This window comes from Podarcis melisellensis (genome assembly GCF_964234715.1).
Source record: "Podarcis melisellensis genome assembly, chromosome: 7".
Classification (NCBI taxonomy): domain Eukaryota; kingdom Metazoa; phylum Chordata; class Lepidosauria; order Squamata; family Lacertidae; genus Podarcis; species Podarcis melisellensis.
This window is the reverse complement of record NC_138539.1, coordinates 59,110,580-59,130,099: the sequence shown is the minus strand read 5'-3', so window position 1 is coordinate 59,130,099 and position 19,520 is coordinate 59,110,580. Positions and strand designations below refer to the sequence as shown.

The following is a 19,520-nucleotide window of genomic DNA, read 5'->3' as shown; positions in this document are numbered from 1 at the left end:
TTAATTATGGTTTAGCTCAAGGGGATAATTAAAACTTCAAGTCTGCAGATCAAGACTGATACCTGAATAAAAGTAGACTGATTTTGATTTTTCTGGTAGCAAGCTGAAATGAATCTTATATTTCAGGAGGTATCGGATAGCAAAGCAAGGATATCAAAAAAACTGCATATAGAACCCCTGAGTTGTAACACAACACGCCACTTCTTAATCTTCTTCATTCCTTACAAAAAAACCACTCTCTTGTCTCCCCATGCCAGTGGCCTCATGCAGCACATACATTCAGTATGAATTCATTTCCTTGTCAGTCCTTAGACTGTCTCTTCTCTTTTTCTTTCTTCTCCTTAACCTCCTCCTCACAACCCAACCTACATTCCTCAGGAATTCCCCTTCATGCACAATTTGTAATCTCTTTCCCTTTCTGGCTCCTGGACTCCTTTTACTAGAGTATGCAGCTTGCGGTGGTTGCAAAGGACAAGCCTCTGAGACAGTGTCATAGGTGACACAAAAAAGCTCCTTCAATCTGGCCTCGTGCTATTCCACCACTTGCAATTATCATCAATTCGGCACAAGATGATGAGAAATTTGCTGTACATTCTAGACAAAAAATTGATTTGATCCTTACTTTTGTATAGTATAGTAGGTTGAATTTTGCCTCTGGCTGCACCAACTACTGCCATCTGGTTCCCACAAAGTTGCCCATGGGGAAATGCTGCCTCATGCTAAACAAAGATTTCCCCACCCTGGGTTTGTGTTTTTTTTAAAAAACAACTTATGTGATATAGTAGTATAAACACAGACAATTGGGAAACACTGGCCTGCGAGCACTCCAATTGGAGAAAAGCCTTTACCAAAGGTGTAATGGACTCTGAAAACACTTGAACTCAGGACAAAAGGGAGAAACGTGCTAATCTTAGTCAGCTACAAGTGATTGCCAAAGAAGAATGTATGTGTGTGTGTGTGTATACATATAACATATCACCACCCCTTTTCCAGTTACAGCCAGATTTGCCCTCCAGTGCCATATTTTTAGGAGTGTGCTCTAGTTTTTGCCATTATCCAAAGTAGTTCCCCCCTACCGTTCCCAGATTTTGTTGCAATTCTTAAAACAGAAGTATTATAAAATATTACTACAATATCATATATCTGAAGTGCGAGATCAATCATTTCCCCCCTGTCTCTGGATGGGGTTGCCACCTTTCCCCCCGGTTGGGTTCCTGTACCTTTAAACAGATCTGTGACAAGCAGAAATTAAACAGGTGCAGACCTTTAAGGCACCGCTGTTGTTTTTCTGCCTATCCTGCAGCTGTTAAAGGCACAGGAGCCTGCTGGAAATGAAAGGTAACAATCCTGAGCTGGCTATACGTGGCTGTCTGCCATATGAACAATATTGGGTGCACCTTATCTGTATTTGAATATTTAGCCACACCTAAAACTGGGAGGTTGGGGCGATCACTCTCCTGCGTTTATCCACTCGGAGTTCAGCAAGAAGTTGTTCATTTTAACAGCAAAGGAAGTTGTGCTAAGTAGCATCTGGGTTCCTGGAGGGTTAAAAACAATCACCTGCATTTGAAATGAGACTTGGAAGTAGGAAGTGTTGCTGTGGCTTGAGCTTCCTGTATAAATAAGTGTAGCTTTCTTACAGCTACTGCATATGTGCGCGACGTGCATTTTAAGAAATAATGGCAACATGCTCTTAATAGCTGGGAGGAGATTATTCTTCGGAGCGACGAGACGGTTGAGAGATGAGCCCTGCTCCAGACCTATAACGTGTGAAGCTTTCAGATGCTGGGAGAAGGAAGGAAGCGGCGAGAAATGAAATGCGTTTCTTCAGAGTCTGAGCTTTTGCTGCCGGTGACATGTCTTGCAGGCACTGAAGTGTGAGCGAAGCTATTGAAAAGTCAAACGTTTGGGAGCGAATCCTGTTCTCTTTTGGCAAGGTATGCTGGAACGATCTGCATTTCTTTATAGCGGGGGCAATTAAGTAAGGGCTGTCATTTTCCTTTCCAGTTCCTAAAGGGGAAAAGGAGGTGAAACCCAATCATTTTGGGTACTTGTTTTTTTTTTAAACATACACAGCCAGCACTGTAGTTCATCTGAGGCAAAAATGGGTTTCTTAGAAATTAAATGCCAATGTTAGAGCAGTAACTTATGCACTTTCTTTGGTAGGGGTGGTGAACTATGTTGGTTTTATCAGTATAGCTTTGCAGAAATAAATGCTCACTTGTGTGGTGAAAACACTGAAAAGTCTTTAAGATGATTTCAAACCAAGTGATCATTTTAAATTTGTTCACTCCTAATGGAAACTTCAATTCTGTTCTTTAAATAAAAGGATGATCTGAAAGATGCTAAGGAGAGGATCTATTTGAAAAGATACATACTTTGTGTTTGTGTCATGTAATTTGCAGCACAATTCCATAAATACCTTGCATGGTGGAACTATGTCTGACTATAGAGACAGTTTTTTTGTTTTCTCTAATTGTTTTTAAACTTCAGGAATAACATACAGAATATACATATTTTTAGTTCCTACTGCAGTTTTACTATTCTAGGCAGAAAATGAAAGCCACATGCTTATGTGTCTGCATATTTATAGTAATTTTGGATACAGTGTTTTCTTCTACCATCCTAATGTGAAGTGCCTTTTGCACTTTTCCTGTGAATGGCTGTTGCTTTAAGAGTTTGCTTCACAGAGTGTAAGTCAGTTACAATGCCCTGAACTCCAGTTAAATATCTTGGAAGGTTTAAAGAAATGGTGTAGTATGATTTCTCTGCCTTAATATGTACCAGATATATTTCTGAAGATGCGGCTTCAGTATCTGTGATTGTGGGGATCTACTATTGTGGAATTTCTGTTCTTCTTTATGCCACATTCACCTTAGCTGATAAACTGGGAATAAATGCAACACATGGGAAGAGATCGTGCCTGCTGGACTTACACCTGCAGGGACCAGGAGGTCTACACTCATAGGTTCTGAATGTATGATTCCTATTTTCCTTTCCTGCAGGGTACAGGATATGTGTTCATAGTCTATGTTAGGGTCCTCAGACTCAGCCCTACAGATGTTTTGAGACTACAATTCCCATCATCCCTGACCACTGGGATCATGGGAGTTGTAGGCCAAAGACATCTCGAGGGCAGAGTTTGAGGAAGCCTGGCCTATGTGCATTGGAGGTATGCTTGTTTGGACTTTTGCACATAAATTAGTATCGGTGTCTGAGGTTCAGAGGCAGGATCTGCAGGTGTAAGCCCCATCTTGCCTTCCATGTGGACATTTATATTGAGCTTGGACACCTGTACAGGACTCTGAGTGGATGCAGTCATGGAATCATAGAATTGTAGAGTTGGAAGGGACCCCAAGGGTCATGGCTAAAGCATCCATGAAAGATGGCCATCCAACATCTGCTTAGAAACCTCCAAGGAAGGAGAGCTCCCAACCTCCTGAGGGAGGGCTTTCCACTGTCGAACACCTCTTACTGTCAGAAAGTTCTGCCTGATGTGTATTCGGAATCTCCTTTCTTGTAACTTGAAGCCATTGGTTCGAGTCCTACCCCTCCAGAGCAGGAGAAAATAAGCTTGTTCCCTCTTCCATGTGACAGCCCTTTAGATATTTGAAGATGGCTGTTGTATCTCCTCTGTTTCCTCTTTTCCAGGCTAAACACACCCAGCTCCTTCAACCGTCCCTCATAAGTCATGTTGCTTGGGCAGCAATCCCTTTTTAAGCTGAATGCTCTGGGTTTGGAGTTGTGATGAAGAGCAGCTGTTTCCACTGGGTGGCTTGAGCAAAGTTTGAGCAAATGATGTGACAAAGTTTCTGCCAGTTACACTTTACAACATATCCAAAAGGTTTTCTGATAGCATCCTCTTTCACTGTCGATTCAGCTCCTTTTTATTCTGCAAGCAACCAAAAGAAAGCTGGGCATGACTTCTGTGATTGCTTCCCCCAAAGTGAAACCTTCCTTGCTCTGAGCTTGTTTGCCTTTGTTTGGTGCTCTGAATAGAGGGGGCTCTTAAACTTGTGGTGCATTTCTGTTCTTCTAATAATCTGGTAGCTAGAGTCAGTGGAGCTCTGGTTCTCTACTCTGTCTCCAGAACGACCAGCATTATGTTCTTCATTTCTAAACTGAGCTCTTGGGGATGTGTCACTTAGTGGGTTTTCCCATTAACTACTTTGGGCAGTGAGTGTCTTGTCTTCTCCTCACCTCAGAATGAACGTCTGGTTTCCTGGAGCCTTGTTTTCAGCGGAAGGATGCCAGAGTTAGTCAGTAGGTACCAAACCACATGGTGACCAGTGTTAAACCACAAGGTGCAGATACATTAAGGGCTTTAGTACACTCAGACCTGAAACTCTGCCCCTTTCTTGGCAAACAGCATGCTGATATTATGTGGCATGCGAAAGGTGCTGATCTTGGTTCCCAGTCAAGTTAAATGAGCTGGAATTGAGAACTGGATCAGGTTTGCCAATTGTATATATCAGAGCTGGATAGGTTTTCTTTTCTTTCTTTGGTATTGTCATTTTATGTTGTGAACCACCCTGAGATCTATGGGTATAGGGCGGTATACAAACAAACAAACAAACAATTTGTGATGGTGGTGGGAAGAGTTCAGTCCTCCCTCTACCTCCCAACCCCTCCAGCAGAATTAAGTTATAGAACAAGTAAAGGTGAACATGGCAGAAGGCCATTGGGAGGACTAGACAAGAATTGCTTCTGGGAGCCACAGAGTAACCATGATAACCGGAAGACATGCCTGGATGCCTGAAATGGTCTGCATCACCTCTCCTGGCTGTGCCCTTTTACAACCACGAGGGAAACTTGCTCTGTTTTTAAAAAGGAAAGTTGATAGCCTTGTTATTTTTTCTAAAAAAACCCACCCAGTTCTACTGTTTGCTCTATTGCTTGCTCACCTAGTTTATAAAGTTGCTAGGTTGGTCGTGTATATATGCCTCTGAGCATTGGACTTTGGCATCTTTGGGAGAACATTGTCTATGTTTTGAAAATAAACTGTACTAGGCAAATAAAGAAAAGCCTGATGTCTTGACCATAGGCATTCAGTGGTAACAAGCTCTCAATCTGTACTGGCTGAAATTGAGTAGAACACTAGAGTTTCTAACCGTAAATATTGTCTCTTACTAAAAATGCAATTTTTGAGTGCTATTGAATCACTGGGTTAAGGTTGCAGCATTTACAAATGTTTACTTATCTGCCAGTGCCAAATAACTTTGTTCTGAGTTTTCATTGTCTTTGTGTTGCACATTAGCTGGGCCTTGCGTTAGCAAGATATCATCATCATCACAATAATCATTTTAAATTTATACCCTGCCTTTTCCCCTGACAGGGACTCAAGGCGGCTTACAGATAGCAAATAATTAAAACATAGGAGGGAAAATCATTAAAAACAATTAAACACAGATAGAATTAAAAAACTATCCATCCATCTACACACCATATAGATATTTACAGTAAAAACCACATTACCAGCTACATAATACAAAATTGATATCGCTGAACATTGCCAGACTTGAGCACACTTGCTTGTTTTTATATATTCCAATACACACAATTTCTATGGTTTCATGGGAATAGCTTGATATGTGTGTGTGTGTGTGTGTGTGTGTGTGTGAGAGAGAGAGAGAGAGAGAGAGAGAGAGAGAGAGAGAGAAGGCGGCGGGGGGGGGGTGTCTCTTCCAAGTTTCATGTGATTACTAGGACCCTAAGCTGAAGCTCCAATGACCATAATAAAAACAACCAAGAAATGCAGGAAGGAACCATATAAACAGAGTAACATGCAAAGTTAAGAGAAACTAAATTCCTTTATTTTGTTTGGGTCCTTTTTCTGTAAACAGGATCTTTAACTGTAGCAGCATTGTTACTTTGTGCTTTCTAGAACAGTAGTTGTATTGGTGTGTTGGACCAAAAAAATCCCTTGTATGCTTACTTGGGAGAGTAAACTCACAAGGGTGGGAAAGACCTCCATCTGAAATCCTGGAGAACTACTGCCAGTTACTATAGACAGTACTGAAATTGATGGACTAATGGTCTCGTGAAGGATGGAAAGTTGGAAGGGACCCCAAGGGTCATCTAGTCCAACCCCCTGCAATGCAAGAATCACAGCTAAGGAATCCCTGGCAGGTGGCCATCCAACATCTGTTTAGGAATCTCCACCTTCTGATGTAGTCCGTTTCACTGTTGAACAGCTCTTACCATCAGAAAGTTCTTCCCAATGTTTAATTGGAATTTCCTTTCTTGTAATTTGAATCCACTGGTTCAAATCATGCCTTCTGGAGCTGCAGAAGATAAGCTTTCTCCATCTTCCACATGGCATCCCTTCAGGTATTTGAAGACTCTCAATCTTCTCTCTTCCAGGCTAAACATACCAAACCCCTCAACTGGTCCTCATAAGGCTTGGTTTCCAGACCCTTGATCATCTTGGTTGTCCTCCTCTGCACATGTTCTAGCTTGTCAATATCCTCCTTAAACTGTGGTGTCCAGAACTGGACACAGTACAGGTGGGGTCCAATCAAGGCCGAATAGAGCAGCACTATTACTTCCCTTGAGCTGGCCACTAGATGTCTGTTGATGCATCTTAGAATTGCATTAGCTTTTTTCTGCTGCATCACATTCATGTTAAGCTTGTGGTTTACTAAGATCCTTAGATCCTTTTTTTACATCTACTGCAGTCAAGCCAGGTGTCCCTCATCCTATATATGTCTGTCAGATTACTCAGGCCTTACAAATGTAGAACCTTACTTTTGTCCCTATTGAAATTCATTTTGTCAGTAGAAGGCAGATTTATATATTCTAAATGAAGTAGGGTTTATGTCTAAAATAATATATTTATACCATATATTTAAATATGTATACACTGGTACCTTGGTTTAAGAACAGGCCTGTTTCCGAACTATTCGGTTTAAGAACTCTGCAAAACCAGAAGTAGTGTCCTGGTTTGCAAACTTTACCTCAGTCTAAGAATGGAAGCCGAACGGTGGAAGGGCACCAGTGGCGGGAGAGCCCTTGTTAGGGAAAGTGTGCCTCAGTTTAAGAACTGTTTCGGTTTAAGAACGGACTTCCGGAACGGATTAAGTTCATAAACCGAGGTACCACTGTACTATGATATATATATTCATGTTATATTTAAATAAATACTTCTAAGAAAATCTACACAGGGTTGGAAATTCTAATTTGAGGTACACACTGTGGAAAAATTGAAGCAGGGTGGTTGTTAGTCCAGATTAGTTAATCTAGAGCACTTTTGTCTCTGTCTCCACACATTGTTGGCTCTTACTCTGCCCACCATTGTCTTGTGACCCTCAACAGAGTATTATTACCCTCAAGAGAATTCAGACCTTGACAGAAAGAACTTTTTTCTGCGGACATTGGATTTTGATATCTGCAAGATTTGGCACTGACAAGTGGATGGCCTTGCACATGTTTCTGCCTCCTCACTACGTGTCCTTGCTTTCAGAAAACCTGGCCCTCATGTTATACAATATTTTTTGTTCCATACCTTTCAGTAAGCTCGACTTCTCATTCCACTGAAGTTGCATCAAGGCGCTTTTTAATGGAGGCAAGCTTCCAGATTACTGCGGAGGTCTTTACATGGCTTTTGAGATGACAGAGTAAGGCAGGTTCCTTAGTGCCTTTTTGAGGAAGGAGGAAACGGTGATCAGAGTGAGGCACGACCACAATGCAGCCTTATTTTTTACAAACTAAAAATGAAAGCGCTGGCCGTTTGTGCCCACACTTACTCCCACTTAACAGTATTGACTTTTCAGTGTTGGGAAGCTGAAGGCTAGTTTTAATGCTTTGCCTCTTTCCTCTGCGGTAGTCATGGGAATAATGAAAAAAAGCATTTGTAAGTATATGGTATGAGTCATTGATATGGGAGATGGCAGTCTCTGTGTGAGAGGCATAAACATTTCACTGGAGTAACTTTTCAGCCAGATCAGAAAGGAGTTGAAAACATGCTTAAGGATCAGGTAAGTGGTCTTAGATGCCCAGGTAGCAATGGTGCCCAGAAGAGGAGCCTTTTACCACCTTAGTATGCCTTCCATGTCCTTTTCTGGGTGCAGAAAGGATCTGGCTGTTCCCATATGAACTTACACAATTGACCTGGTCAGTTTTGTTGAAGGCCCTGCTATCTTTACCGAAAGAAAGGTACAGTAGGTGAGTATGAAAAGCAGGGCCTTCTCACTGGAATTTTCCAGGCTGGAAGTCCCTCCATTAGGAAACTCACCTGACCTTTTCACTCTTAGGAGACTGATTAAGGCTGTTCTTTTGAGGAGATGGAGAACTTAGCTTTGATTCCCCCACCCCCACCACTGCTTTTCATCGTTTTTTGCTGCTCATTTTGTTCCTACTCCAGCTGCTTTGCTGGTGAGTGTGACCTTGATTTTCTTAAAACATAAAACGTATTTAATATCTGTTGCGAAGCACTTTTGTTGCAGAATATTACATGGGTCCAGGTTCTCGGGCACAGTTCTTTGTCAGACCTGCAACCTCAGCTTTTTGGGAAAGATTAGATTTTCAAAAGAACTGCAGGAAAGGATGGAGGAGCTGATCATGCAGAGGGCAGGTGTGTGACCCACGTGATCAGAAAAGAACATAACTGTGTGCATCCAGGGCCGGGGTAAAGTTATGGCAGCAGAAGGAATCAAGAGTCATGGGCTCTTGGGTGTGAAGGTGAGAAAACAATTACTGTACAGAAAATCAGCAGGGGGTGACTGAACAGCAGGGCTGTTAGAATGGCCGAGATGAGCTGTCATGAATAGAGGAGTGCCAAAGTGCATCAGTATCAACTATGGCCCTGAAAAAATAGACCAAGTTTTATTGTGGCTAAAACCTATATTTTGCTTTGTTTGCCATTCACCTATCTAGAAAATACTTAGATTTTTATACACAGTTGATTTACTTAAATGGAAGATAGTGGACTTTATTACAGTAGATGTCTTGATCCTTTTAAAGATGAACATGGGATGATAGGAAATATGTATGTGGGAGGAAAAATGGATGATCCTGTGACCCACATGTATGGCACAAATACAGTAATAAAATAATCAGCTGGGTGCCTGAATTAAACAATATGGGGCCAAATTCACCCTCCAGCAGGAGAGAGCACCCAATAAAAGAGTAGTTTGGCAGCAGCCTAATGTGAGGATATAGGTTGTTAGACCCTTTTATTCTGCTTGGTTCCATACAACATTTTCCACTTTCTCCCCCTCTTGCCACTTTTCTCCCCCTCTTAACACTGTTAAGTTTAAAATGCTTTACTTACAAAACGTACCAAAGGTCAGATTTGTGCATTTATCCAAGCAACAGTAAGGAGAACACATGCAGAATATCTTGGGTAGAAAATACAGAAAGATAGTTCCAAACACCTGCTCTAAGCTTGCGGCTTGCTTAGACACATCTTTATTGGTCAGTTACGTGGTGTAGTGGAGTGAGGAACAGTAAGAGAAGGCTTCACTTCTTCTCTTGCAGGAAAAGAGGGGGCGTGACCTAGCTGAGTCTAGGAATCCAGCTCTTTTAAACCCTTCAAGTGCTAACTAGCACTCATGTATAAGTTATGTTTGACTGCACTATCCCACAATATGCGTCCTTTGCTTGGTTGTAAGTTAATACGGTGGTGTATTATGAAGAGCCACTATTACCAAATGTGTGGACAAGTGACTTAATAGACTAGTGGCTTTCGCATGTTCTGTCTTCAGGATGTGTTTCCATATTTGTTTGTCACAGAACCTCTGCAGTGACTCCCTCAGACATTGAATTCTGTGGCTTGCTATAGGAGGCACAATGTGAACTGAATTTGGACCCCTTAGCACTCAGCTTTCTTTCCATCTTCTACATGCAAAAGAATTCTTTCTAAAATGAAGCTGGTCTCCCTTTAGATATATTTTTCAGGAACCTGGGGTTTTTTCGGAGTATAGTTTGAAAACCACTTCTATAGACTGAAACTACATACTCTGGCATAGAACAACTATATACACTTTGTGAAGCATTATTGCTCTCTTCAGTTAATCAGATGTTGAATTAATAAGAACTGAGTTCTATCTTTTGCTTTTAATGTCATGTGGATGTATCACAACTGTCAATGAGTAATTTTTGTAAGAACCCATTATAGATGAATGTTAACAAACATCTGCTCAGTTTGCCAAATAAGAGTTTAGCCTCATGAAATGTTAATCTTGATACTCTCTGTCTTGCATTGGGGAGGGGGGAACTATCGTGCTCAAAACACTGGGAAATGTTATGAATCTTGGCATACAAAGGAGGGTTTTCTTTTCTCTTGTTGATTTCACTTCCATGGTTGTTTCTGTCACTTGAAAATATAGGCCTTACTATGCAAAAGTGAACTAGTTCAGTTGCACAAATCTGAACTACATCTGAAACCAATTCTCCTAATTTCCAGGTGAACTAAAGATGAATAAAATTCATTTTGAAATAGAATTTTGAACAATTTCTAGTTCATCTTCACATTGATTCTTTCCCATCCACCCCCAGCCAAAGATTCAGATTCTTAGCTTTCATTTTAAAAAGCAAGTCAATTGAACATATATAAAGAAAGTCAGAAATAAAAGAAGAAGCAGCAAAATTCTAAGGCTTATTAGGCAGATATGGAGGTGCTACCGTTTCCACTGTCACTTAGTAATCAGGAATGCAAGGCATTTCCTGTACCTTCCCTGCTGAAGAGATATTCTATCTTCCAACAGGAGTACCTTGCTGCAAGAAGTACTGGTACAGAAACAAAGTGAATCATGCCTTGTGGCTGGCACGTATTAAACTGGGCAAGCCTTTTCGATTATGGAGAAAGTGTCACCTGTTGACATTTTATCTGTCAGACACCTTATTACTCATTTGTGGTCCCTGGTTTACTTTTGGACCCTATAGTTCAATACAGCAGTTTGTAATGTTCTGAATGTTTTTTTTTTTGGGGGGGGGTGATATTGAGGATGAACTTTTAATGAACTTGAACTGAAGTAGTTTGTTTTGTAAAAAGGCAGCCTTCAGATGGAACTAGTCCCTTATTAAACAGGATGAGCTTATACTACAATTGGTATATATATCCACACACACGTCTTGATGACAAAATAACCTCAACACCTTGTACCATAGCTCCTCTCCCATCTTGGTTCTTTTTCCTGTCACTTGTGTTGAATTGGTTGCTTTCAATATAAATGCAATCTGTGCATTTGGTTCTTTTAAACAGATGAAGCACTTGTTTATCTTCCCCACGTATTCTATGTCCCGTTGGCAGATTAATCTTTGAACATATTTTCTTAAAGTGTATACGAGATGATAATAAAAGATTAGAAGTCTGTTTGTGGTGTAGTGCCATAGACAGACAGGAGAACTTTTAAAAGCAAACAAAGTAAAGGTTTGCTAAGTATGAATACTGTGCTTGCGTGCTTTCTAAAGGTTCCTAGTCTAATAGATTTTAAAGGTTAAGTAAATGCAGTCCAACTTTAGTTTCCCCTCAACATTAGTCTGATATGTTTTTCTCTTGCGAGGTCTAGTTTTCACTTAACATTTGTGGTACTTAGAATTGCACCCAGACAGTAATCTGAAGATGCTTGATATTGTTCTGTCTCTGACATGAAGCTAGGCTGGACTGGTCCAAGTCAACCCCTCATGGGGGACCATCACATAACTCCATATGTACTTGGAGAAAGGGCTGGATATAAATTTTAACAGATTTAAAGTTAAACCAAACTATTCTTATCTAATACCTTTTTCTGAGGAAGAAGATAGGTAATCAGTCCCTAATGCCTTGATTTGGCCACAAGATGATGATGATGGCGACTATTATTTGCACATATAGTCTACCTTCTTCTCCAATAAGTTCAAGTTGGTGTACGTGGTTCCTCATCTTCTTCACAACCATGTGAGGTAGGTTAGGCTGAGAGGCAGTAATTAGCCTAGTGAGTTTCATGGCTGTGTGAGGATTAGAAGTCTATTCTCCCAGACCCTAGCCCAGTACTCTAACCACTACACCACAACTGGCTCTAAAAAATTGGTAACGGTCAACTAATGCCCCCAATTAATCCTGATTGTGAATTCCACTGTGTCTGGAATAATAGCAAAACTGTATTTAAGCCTCTTTATTCTGTTGTGTTCCTGGTTAACAGGTTTTTGGATGAAACATATTTTTGTGCTTAGTGGGGTGTTTGCATTTTTGTGTGGAAGACTGTGGATTTGCACTGACATGCAGCATGATAACTTTTAAATGCACTATTAACTTCTTTTTAGTTATTACTTCAATACCGGGAACCCTAGTTCGTGGTCCTTCAATTATATATTATAGTGTATTATATTACAGCAATCAGGCTTGAGACCCTTCAGGTTATAACTATGTGCCTTTTCATGTTATATCTAGGACAAGGAAAGATCAACAACTTCAGTTGGCTGGCAGTTCTCTTAGCAATAAATCCTTGTTTGTTTGAAGAGGCTGCTCCCAGTAATGTATTATGCAACCTGAATGTGTGTGAGTGTGAATATTCACTTAAAAAAAATTCTTTCCTTGTTTCTGTGATAATACTATGAAGTCTCAGGGCTACTTCCCACATCAAGCTTTAAAGGTATAGTGGGTGAGAACAGATTCTTACAGGGAGTGCTCTTCGCTCATTTTGTTAATTGTCTAACATCCTGTTTCCTGTGGCAGCTAGCTGTTATTCCTTGAAACGGCAAGAAAATAATACAATATGGATACTTGGGCCAAGATCCAAAGGAACTGTGCAGCTAGTTTTGTGAGTCCAAAGCAGTTTTGGATTTGTTTTCTGGAATAGCCATTGCTGATAGCACAAGCCATTTTTTAAATTGAGGGGACATTAAAAGCAACTTATATGGCGCCAGAGCCTGCTTGGAGAGAAGAATAACCCTTCAGGTTTGCAGCAGCATTTGGCTATGCCCAGAATAGATTTTAGTCTTATTTTATGAAAGCCTTACTCTGTGTTGTGTCAAAACAGTGGCTTGCTACAGGCATGTGGCAGGCATCTTGAAGCCAATTTATATTGCATCTGACATTATTACGGTTTGGTGGTACACTCAAGGGCACATTGATGGTTTTGCTGCTTGGGAGATGTGTTAGGACACTTTACCAGGACCGTAGACCACCAAAACAAAGTAGCAGAGCTTTTCCATCAAATGGAATAGACAGAGATGCTGATTATACTGTGGACAGTGCTGAGGCTCTGCAAACTGAACTTGCGACAACTCTTCTGTTTTCTTCACCTGAGGCTGACTCCATCTTCTATCGAAAGTCTAATTAGATTGAGTCAACTCTGGACATAATACTGTGTCGTGTTATCGTTTTGCTGCTTTCAAAGTCCTGTAGTAATAGTGGATAGCTTTATAATAGCAGACAGAGGAGGAGGAAGAGGAAGAGGAGGAAGAAGAGGAAGAAGAACTACTACTTCGTAAGACAGTCTTTTAAAGGATCCTGGTCCTAAGCCATTTACTTCCTTCCATGGGTGTGTGGTGCCTTTACATTGATTATTTGTGGTTAGGTGGTGGCTGTTGTAGGGAAGTAGTTTTCTTTGGCCTTTCCAGCTGGGGCTATTTTCCCAGCCAGTTTAGGCAGCATTGAGACATTCCCAGCCTTCAGCATTCCCTTTTGTTTTGATGCTGAGAGCCCCTGAATGATGACCTAGTTGTTGACCTTTTGTGGTATAACGTAGTCAAATGGCATTGTCTGAAGGACAGTCCTTTTGCTTCTCCTCTGTGTAAACCCCGAGTGAGCAGAGCATTTCCTGAAAGGAAAGAGATAGCCATGTTGGGAAATGAAAGGATCTGTCCCATACAGGCATATCCTACTCTTTTTACCACCTAGAATTCAGAGATGCCTGGGGCTACTGAGGGCCAAACTGGGCATACAGTGGCAGCCGCATCTCTTTGTTCATGCATCTCCCTCATTCACACACAAAGCAGTGGGTAGGCGGAACTAGGGGGACATAGGGGACATAACCTGAGCCCCCTCCCTCCACTGCCTTAACTTCTTCAGGGCTTTTGAAACGGACACCTTCCCTTTCAGCCTGGAATGCTGAGTGAGGCTGGGGGAGAAAAGACTCAGGGATGGTGGACTTCAAGGAGGTAAAGTGGACAGGGAAGGAAGTGTTCCCTTCTCTCCCTTTGATAAAATTGAAACCTCCACCTTTTCACTTGAAAAGTGAATAGCATGTGGTTGCTGCTGTAGTGTCTAGGCCTTAAGCTCCCTAAACGTAAGGAGGCTTACTCACACTGAAACGCTCATAGTACAGCCCATCCCAAGCAGAGATGTCTCCTGAATACTGCATTTTTGATATTTGAAATAAATTCCTGTCTATTTGATGCAGGCTGAAAATATTTCTCTGCAAATACTGGAATGCATTATTATTATTGTTACTAATTCAATTTGTATCCTGTCCTTCCTCCGAAGATGACCTGCAGATGATGTTGCTGTACAACTCCCATCAGCCTGAGCCAGCAAGGCCAATGGTCAGGGATGGTGGGGGTTGTAGTCTACCAACATCCAGAGGGTTACAGGCTTTTGGAATGCAGCCAAGGAATTGGGGGCAATTGGCAGGCCCCCAGCCCACCGGCCGGTGTGCCGAGCAATCTCCAGTCCTTGGATCAGCATGAAACTGCGACCCTAGCTTCAGTAGCCTTCAGAAGCTGGACACGCACACTCAGCAGAGTAAATAACGCTGTGCAACAGAAGTGGCAGGGAGAGGCTGTGTTGAGCATATTTACAAGCAGTTTATTCAGCATACAGTGGTACCTCGGGTTACATATGCTTCAGGTTACAGATGTTTCAGGTTAAAGACTCCGCTTACCCAGAAATAGTACCTCAGGTTAAGAACGTTGCTTCAGGATGAGAACAGAAATCGTGCTCTGGCGGTGCGGCTAAAGTGGTGCTTCAGGTTAAGAACGGACCTCCGGAACGAATTAAGTTCTTAACCCGAGGTACCACTGTACATCAGGACAAAAGGAAAACATGTCTTCTCCCCTTCATGTTCAAAGCAAGCAGCTTAAAGTGAAAACTATACACAAACAGAAGTTCCCAGCAAGCTGTGCTGGAGTGTAAGCAGACATGTGACACACAACAGTCTCATGCCTGTCCCTTAAGGTGGAACAAAATATTCTAACACAGGCTCCCTATCCCTCCTATTGCACATAAGCGGCACACTTTGGCTGTCTCTGCACCACCACATTGTCCTGGCATAGCTGTGATTTGAGTCATAGAATTGTGGAGTTTGAAGGGATTCAAAGGGTTGTCTGGTCCAGTGCATGGCCACCCCACCCAGTTTACATTAATCTGCAGCTCAAGGCCAGATAGTCTATGCCGCCATCTTTGTAGGTGCAGTCCAAGTGGCAAAACATTAAACCCGTTTTGCTGCTAGCAATATACAGGGCTACGTGGGGGAAACTAACCACGTAGCACTTCTTGGCATATGGTGGCAGCAGGACTTTGTCGCAGTGCAGCTGAAAACAATATGTATATTTATATTCTTAATGTAGCAGATTGAGAAGAAAGGCATAGACGTATGTAAAGGTAGCCCTAGATGCGTCATTGCATTGTTGATGATTCACTGATAACTATAATTGCTGCAGCAATTATGAAACAGCGCACTGTGGGTTCTGACTTCTCTAAAAGATATTGTTCCCAAAGCTTTTGGTAATAGCAGCATATTCCGGCTCTTACCCATAAGGAATTATTTGCTGCTAATGGCATGTCTGGGGTAGATGGTTTCTTTTCATAAGTCTTCAGAAGCAGATGGTTAGTTACCTTCCCGGGAACAGACTGTGCAAGTCGATAACCCTTTGTTGTGTAATTCATTGTTCAGCTGCAGGTTGAAGTGCATGTGTCTTAGAGTAGATGCTTTTATGTGACTGACTTACACCAGAAAATAAATCTGTAGGGCAAATCTGGAAGAGCCACTTCACTCATTGCATTTTCGTTACATGAAAATAGTTCACAATGCAGAAGTGTTATGTGTTTTGTCTCCCAGCCATCTTCACATAGGTAGAAAACTGTGACGCAGTCCTGACATGATGGATTAAATAACTGAAACTGAACAAGATGCATTTACACCAGTGTGTCCTATAGAAGAGCAGCTTCTGTGCTCTTGTAGCATTTCCCTGCCTTGGTCCTTTGTCTGACTCCCATACTGTTAGCATCAGAAGAAGCCGTTCCTGCCCCGTTCCCACCTTTCCCCAGATATAGGTAAAGGTAAAGGTACCCCTGCCCGTACGGGCCAGTCTTGACAGACTCTGGGGTTGTGCGCCCATCTCACTTAAGAGGCCAGGGGCCAGCGCTGTCCGGAGACACTTCCGGGTCACGTGGCCAGCGTGACAAAGCTGCATCTGGCGAGCCAGATCCGCACACGGAAACGCCGTTTACCTTCCCGCTGGTAAGCGGTCCCTATTTATCTACTTGCATCCAGGGGTGCTTTCGAACTGCTAGGTGGGCAGGCGCTGGGACCGAGCAGCAGGAGCGCACCCCGCCGCAGGGATTCGAACCGCCGACCTTTCGATCGGCAAGTCCTAGGCACTGAGGCTTTAACCCACAGCGCCACCTGCGTCCCTTCCCCAGATATAGGTGAAGGCTTTATGTCCAAGGTGCATGGCTCTGCCTTGGTGTCAGGCTTTGAGCTCCAAAATTAGTTTGGAGCTTAGATGGGTCTTTTGGCAGGTCCAGGCTGATATATTACCTACTAGCATTAGGCTTGCAAATTATTAGGAGCTTTGCATACCAGAGAAATAAGCAGCATTCTGAAAGTAGAACAGCAACAACCATATGCATCAGAAAGTACGGTACTATCACATGAAGGCTCCATGAATTGAGTAAATTGCCCTTTCAGTTCTTTCCCCTTGGAGAGTTGCTTCATCTTCTGGTAGCTGCTACTTCTGCTTCCTCTGATGTTCTGGGTTAGGTAGACTGAAGTGCCTCACCTTGCTTCTCATCAACCAGATGATTCTCAATGCAAATGACACAATTATGTTATAGATACAGGTCATACCTGTGCTAGGCAACTTGCTGCAGCCTATTGTGATCATTCCTATGATCAAGTGATTCAAGATCTTGGTAACAACATGTACTGGTGCTGCTTGTTTAGAGATAAAGTATCCTTTTAAAATCTATCTGCTTCTTATGCTGTGAGCAATTCCTGCAGTTAGAAAAACTCTTAAAACTTAATCTAAATCTGCCTTCCAGTAGTTAAAACCCTGCCACTTGTCAATGGGTAAGATGGTGGGGTTTGCCCTTCTTTTCGATACCTTGCTATTAACTGGAATTTTGTCTAATTTTGTCCAGTTTTCTAATCTTCTGCTTTCTCCCTTCCCCTCTAAGTGAAAAATGGAGTCCTTGCACCTAATCCAGGGTTGCCAGCAAATGCAGGTGCCAAGTTTCCTGCAGTGACTATACCTTTGGTTATAACTGACACCTGTCCATCCCTGATCTAGTACATAGCAAAGAGAATTTGGAGGTAGCAGGAGTGTCTAACGCTTGGGGATGGGGAGGAAAGAGAAGGAAAGGCACCTATCCCCTGTGTGCCTCTGTGCATCAGGTCCTGGAGGAAAGGTGAGTCTTGTAATTAATCTCTTGGGGTTTTAGAGTTGGTTGGAAGCAGAAGTAGTTTCAATGATTCCAAGTACTTCTGAACCTTGGTGCAGAAATTGAGAGTAGTAACACCTCCCTGAGGGGTGCCTGAGAACTTAAGGGGAAGAAGGGTCATACCACAAATAACTGATGGTTACTATGGCCAGCAAAGGTAGAAAGGGGAAATAAGAATATCCTGGCCTGTTTCTTGTAGTTCTGTTTGATTCCTTCTCTGATAAAATCAGCATTGTGTTTTGATGTCCAGAACTGCACACAGGGCTCCAGGCTGCATGGCATGTGGGCTGACCAGGGGTGATTAATACTACTTCCTGTCTCTTGACAGAGTTCCTGTTAATACATCCAAACACATGTTTGGGTTTGGTTTTGCACCGTGCCCACTAAACTGTAGTGTTCACAATATCGAAATGGTGGTCCTTTGCAAGTTCAGCTAATGTTTATTAGGTATTTTGTACATGCTCATTTTGGTCCTTGTAGTTGCGCTTCATTTTGGTTCTTCCTGTTTGGCTTGATGTCTTGAATGTTTAACTTAACTGCTAAAGATGTTTGCAGGTCCTTCCCAGCTTAATATTGCCCATTAATTTGATAAGCACACTGCCCAAGCCCTCATTCAAGTAATTAAATATACTGAAGAGTGCTGCTGTTTGCAGTGACCACTATGGGATATTTATGAATACTTCTAGATAGAAAATGTTCCTTCTCAGCCAGCTCATGTTACTTATTTCTCTAACATAAGGAGTACAAGTAGTTCTGTTAATGCTCACATACCTGGGTCATCTCCTCATTGTGACTGGCAGGTTACACTGACAGGAAATTTTTATTTATTAAATGTATTTCCTGTACCTTCCTCCAAAGGAGCCCAGGGCAGCAAGCATGTCTATACTAAAACAATTTCTTTAATACTTATAAAAAACAGTTAAAAATCCTAAAAAACAATCACCTACTCACAAAACTAAGAATTTCAGGGTTGCCAGGGACAGAACTTTCAACCATCAAATGCCTGAGAAAAAGGGAATGTTTAAATTTCTCTTAAAAGTTACTAGTGAATATAGATTAGAAGCTAGAGCTGTGCTGGAAGATGGTGACATGAGACTGTTGAAAAATTCTGTTGTGTTGAAAGTCAGAAAGGAGAATTATCCTCACTAGCTTACTCCTGTTTTTATCTTTTGTAGAACTGGTGAGCCTGGTTGAGCTGATGGCATCTGCTGCTGAGATTTGTTATCACACCATGACGACCAGAATATCAGAGGTTGGGGAATTGTCCTTGGAGCCTTTGATTACTTGCAAACTATGCCTGTCTGAATATTCACTGGATAAGATGACGACTCTCCAGGATTGCAGCTGCATCTTTTGTACATCGGTAAGTGTTGACCGTAACTTAAGTAATATTAAGGAACAGTGTTGAGAGCAGTGATGTTGGAGCAATCTGTTAAAAACAAGTTGCCAACTGAATTTCCTTCCTCCAACTGCTGGACCTCCACCATGGCTATGAAAGCTTTTTTGCCTTAGCTCTCTACAATGAAAGTGTCCCCCCGCCCAACACAACATGTACACAGCACGTACACTTTATACATAAATAGAAAAGTAAATTGTTTTGCAGTGTACCTCATCTGCATATTCTTCCTGCTGCAGTCCTTTTTTCTGAAGTGGTGTTTGACTAAATGTGTGTGCATCTAAATGGTTGTTTGTTACGCCCAGGTGTAAATATGTATAAAATACACCCATTTCTTAAAGACGCAACAGTCTCTGCTGCACCTTGACTCCCAACAGAAACATCTGGATAAGCTCCTAGAACCCCCTGGAATCTTGTTACCACTTGGCAGAGATTGGGGGTGGTGTGCAATCTTTGTAACAGTATTTAAGATGCCCACAGGAATTCATACAATCAAAGATTGTTTTAAGATGTACATTTTTTGTTTCTTCAGCTTGTAAA

The 19,520-nt window shown here is 41.9% G+C and overlaps 1 protein-coding gene and 1 long non-coding RNA gene across 6 annotated transcripts in view; one reads left to right on the top strand and one right to left on the bottom strand.

Moving 5' to 3' along the window:
• RNF144B (ring finger protein 144B) overlaps window positions 1-19,520 on the top strand; it is an 80,112-nt gene that overhangs the window by 24,674 nt on the left and 35,918 nt on the right. For 2 of the 5 annotated variants that reach the window (XM_081919271.1, XM_081919269.1), the window contains exon 4: window positions 18,760-18,947. In XM_081919271.1, the coding sequence (XP_081775397.1) occupies window positions 18,783-18,947 (165 nt within the window). In that variant the 5' untranslated portion in view covers window positions 18,760-18,782. Of the gene's footprint in view, window positions 1-1,462; window positions 1,938-17,061; window positions 17,214-17,320; window positions 17,552-18,759; window positions 18,948-19,520 lie in introns of those variants that run through there. The other 3 variants (XM_081919272.1, XM_081919273.1, XM_081919270.1) reach the window with 3 other exon arrangements.
• Window positions 12,976-16,195, bottom strand: LOC309374412. The gene is made up of 2 exons (XR_014170573.1): window positions 15,674-16,195; window positions 12,976-13,742 (listed from the first exon to the last, which is right to left on the bottom strand). It is a non-coding gene; the product is annotated as an uncharacterized lncRNA (long non-coding RNA).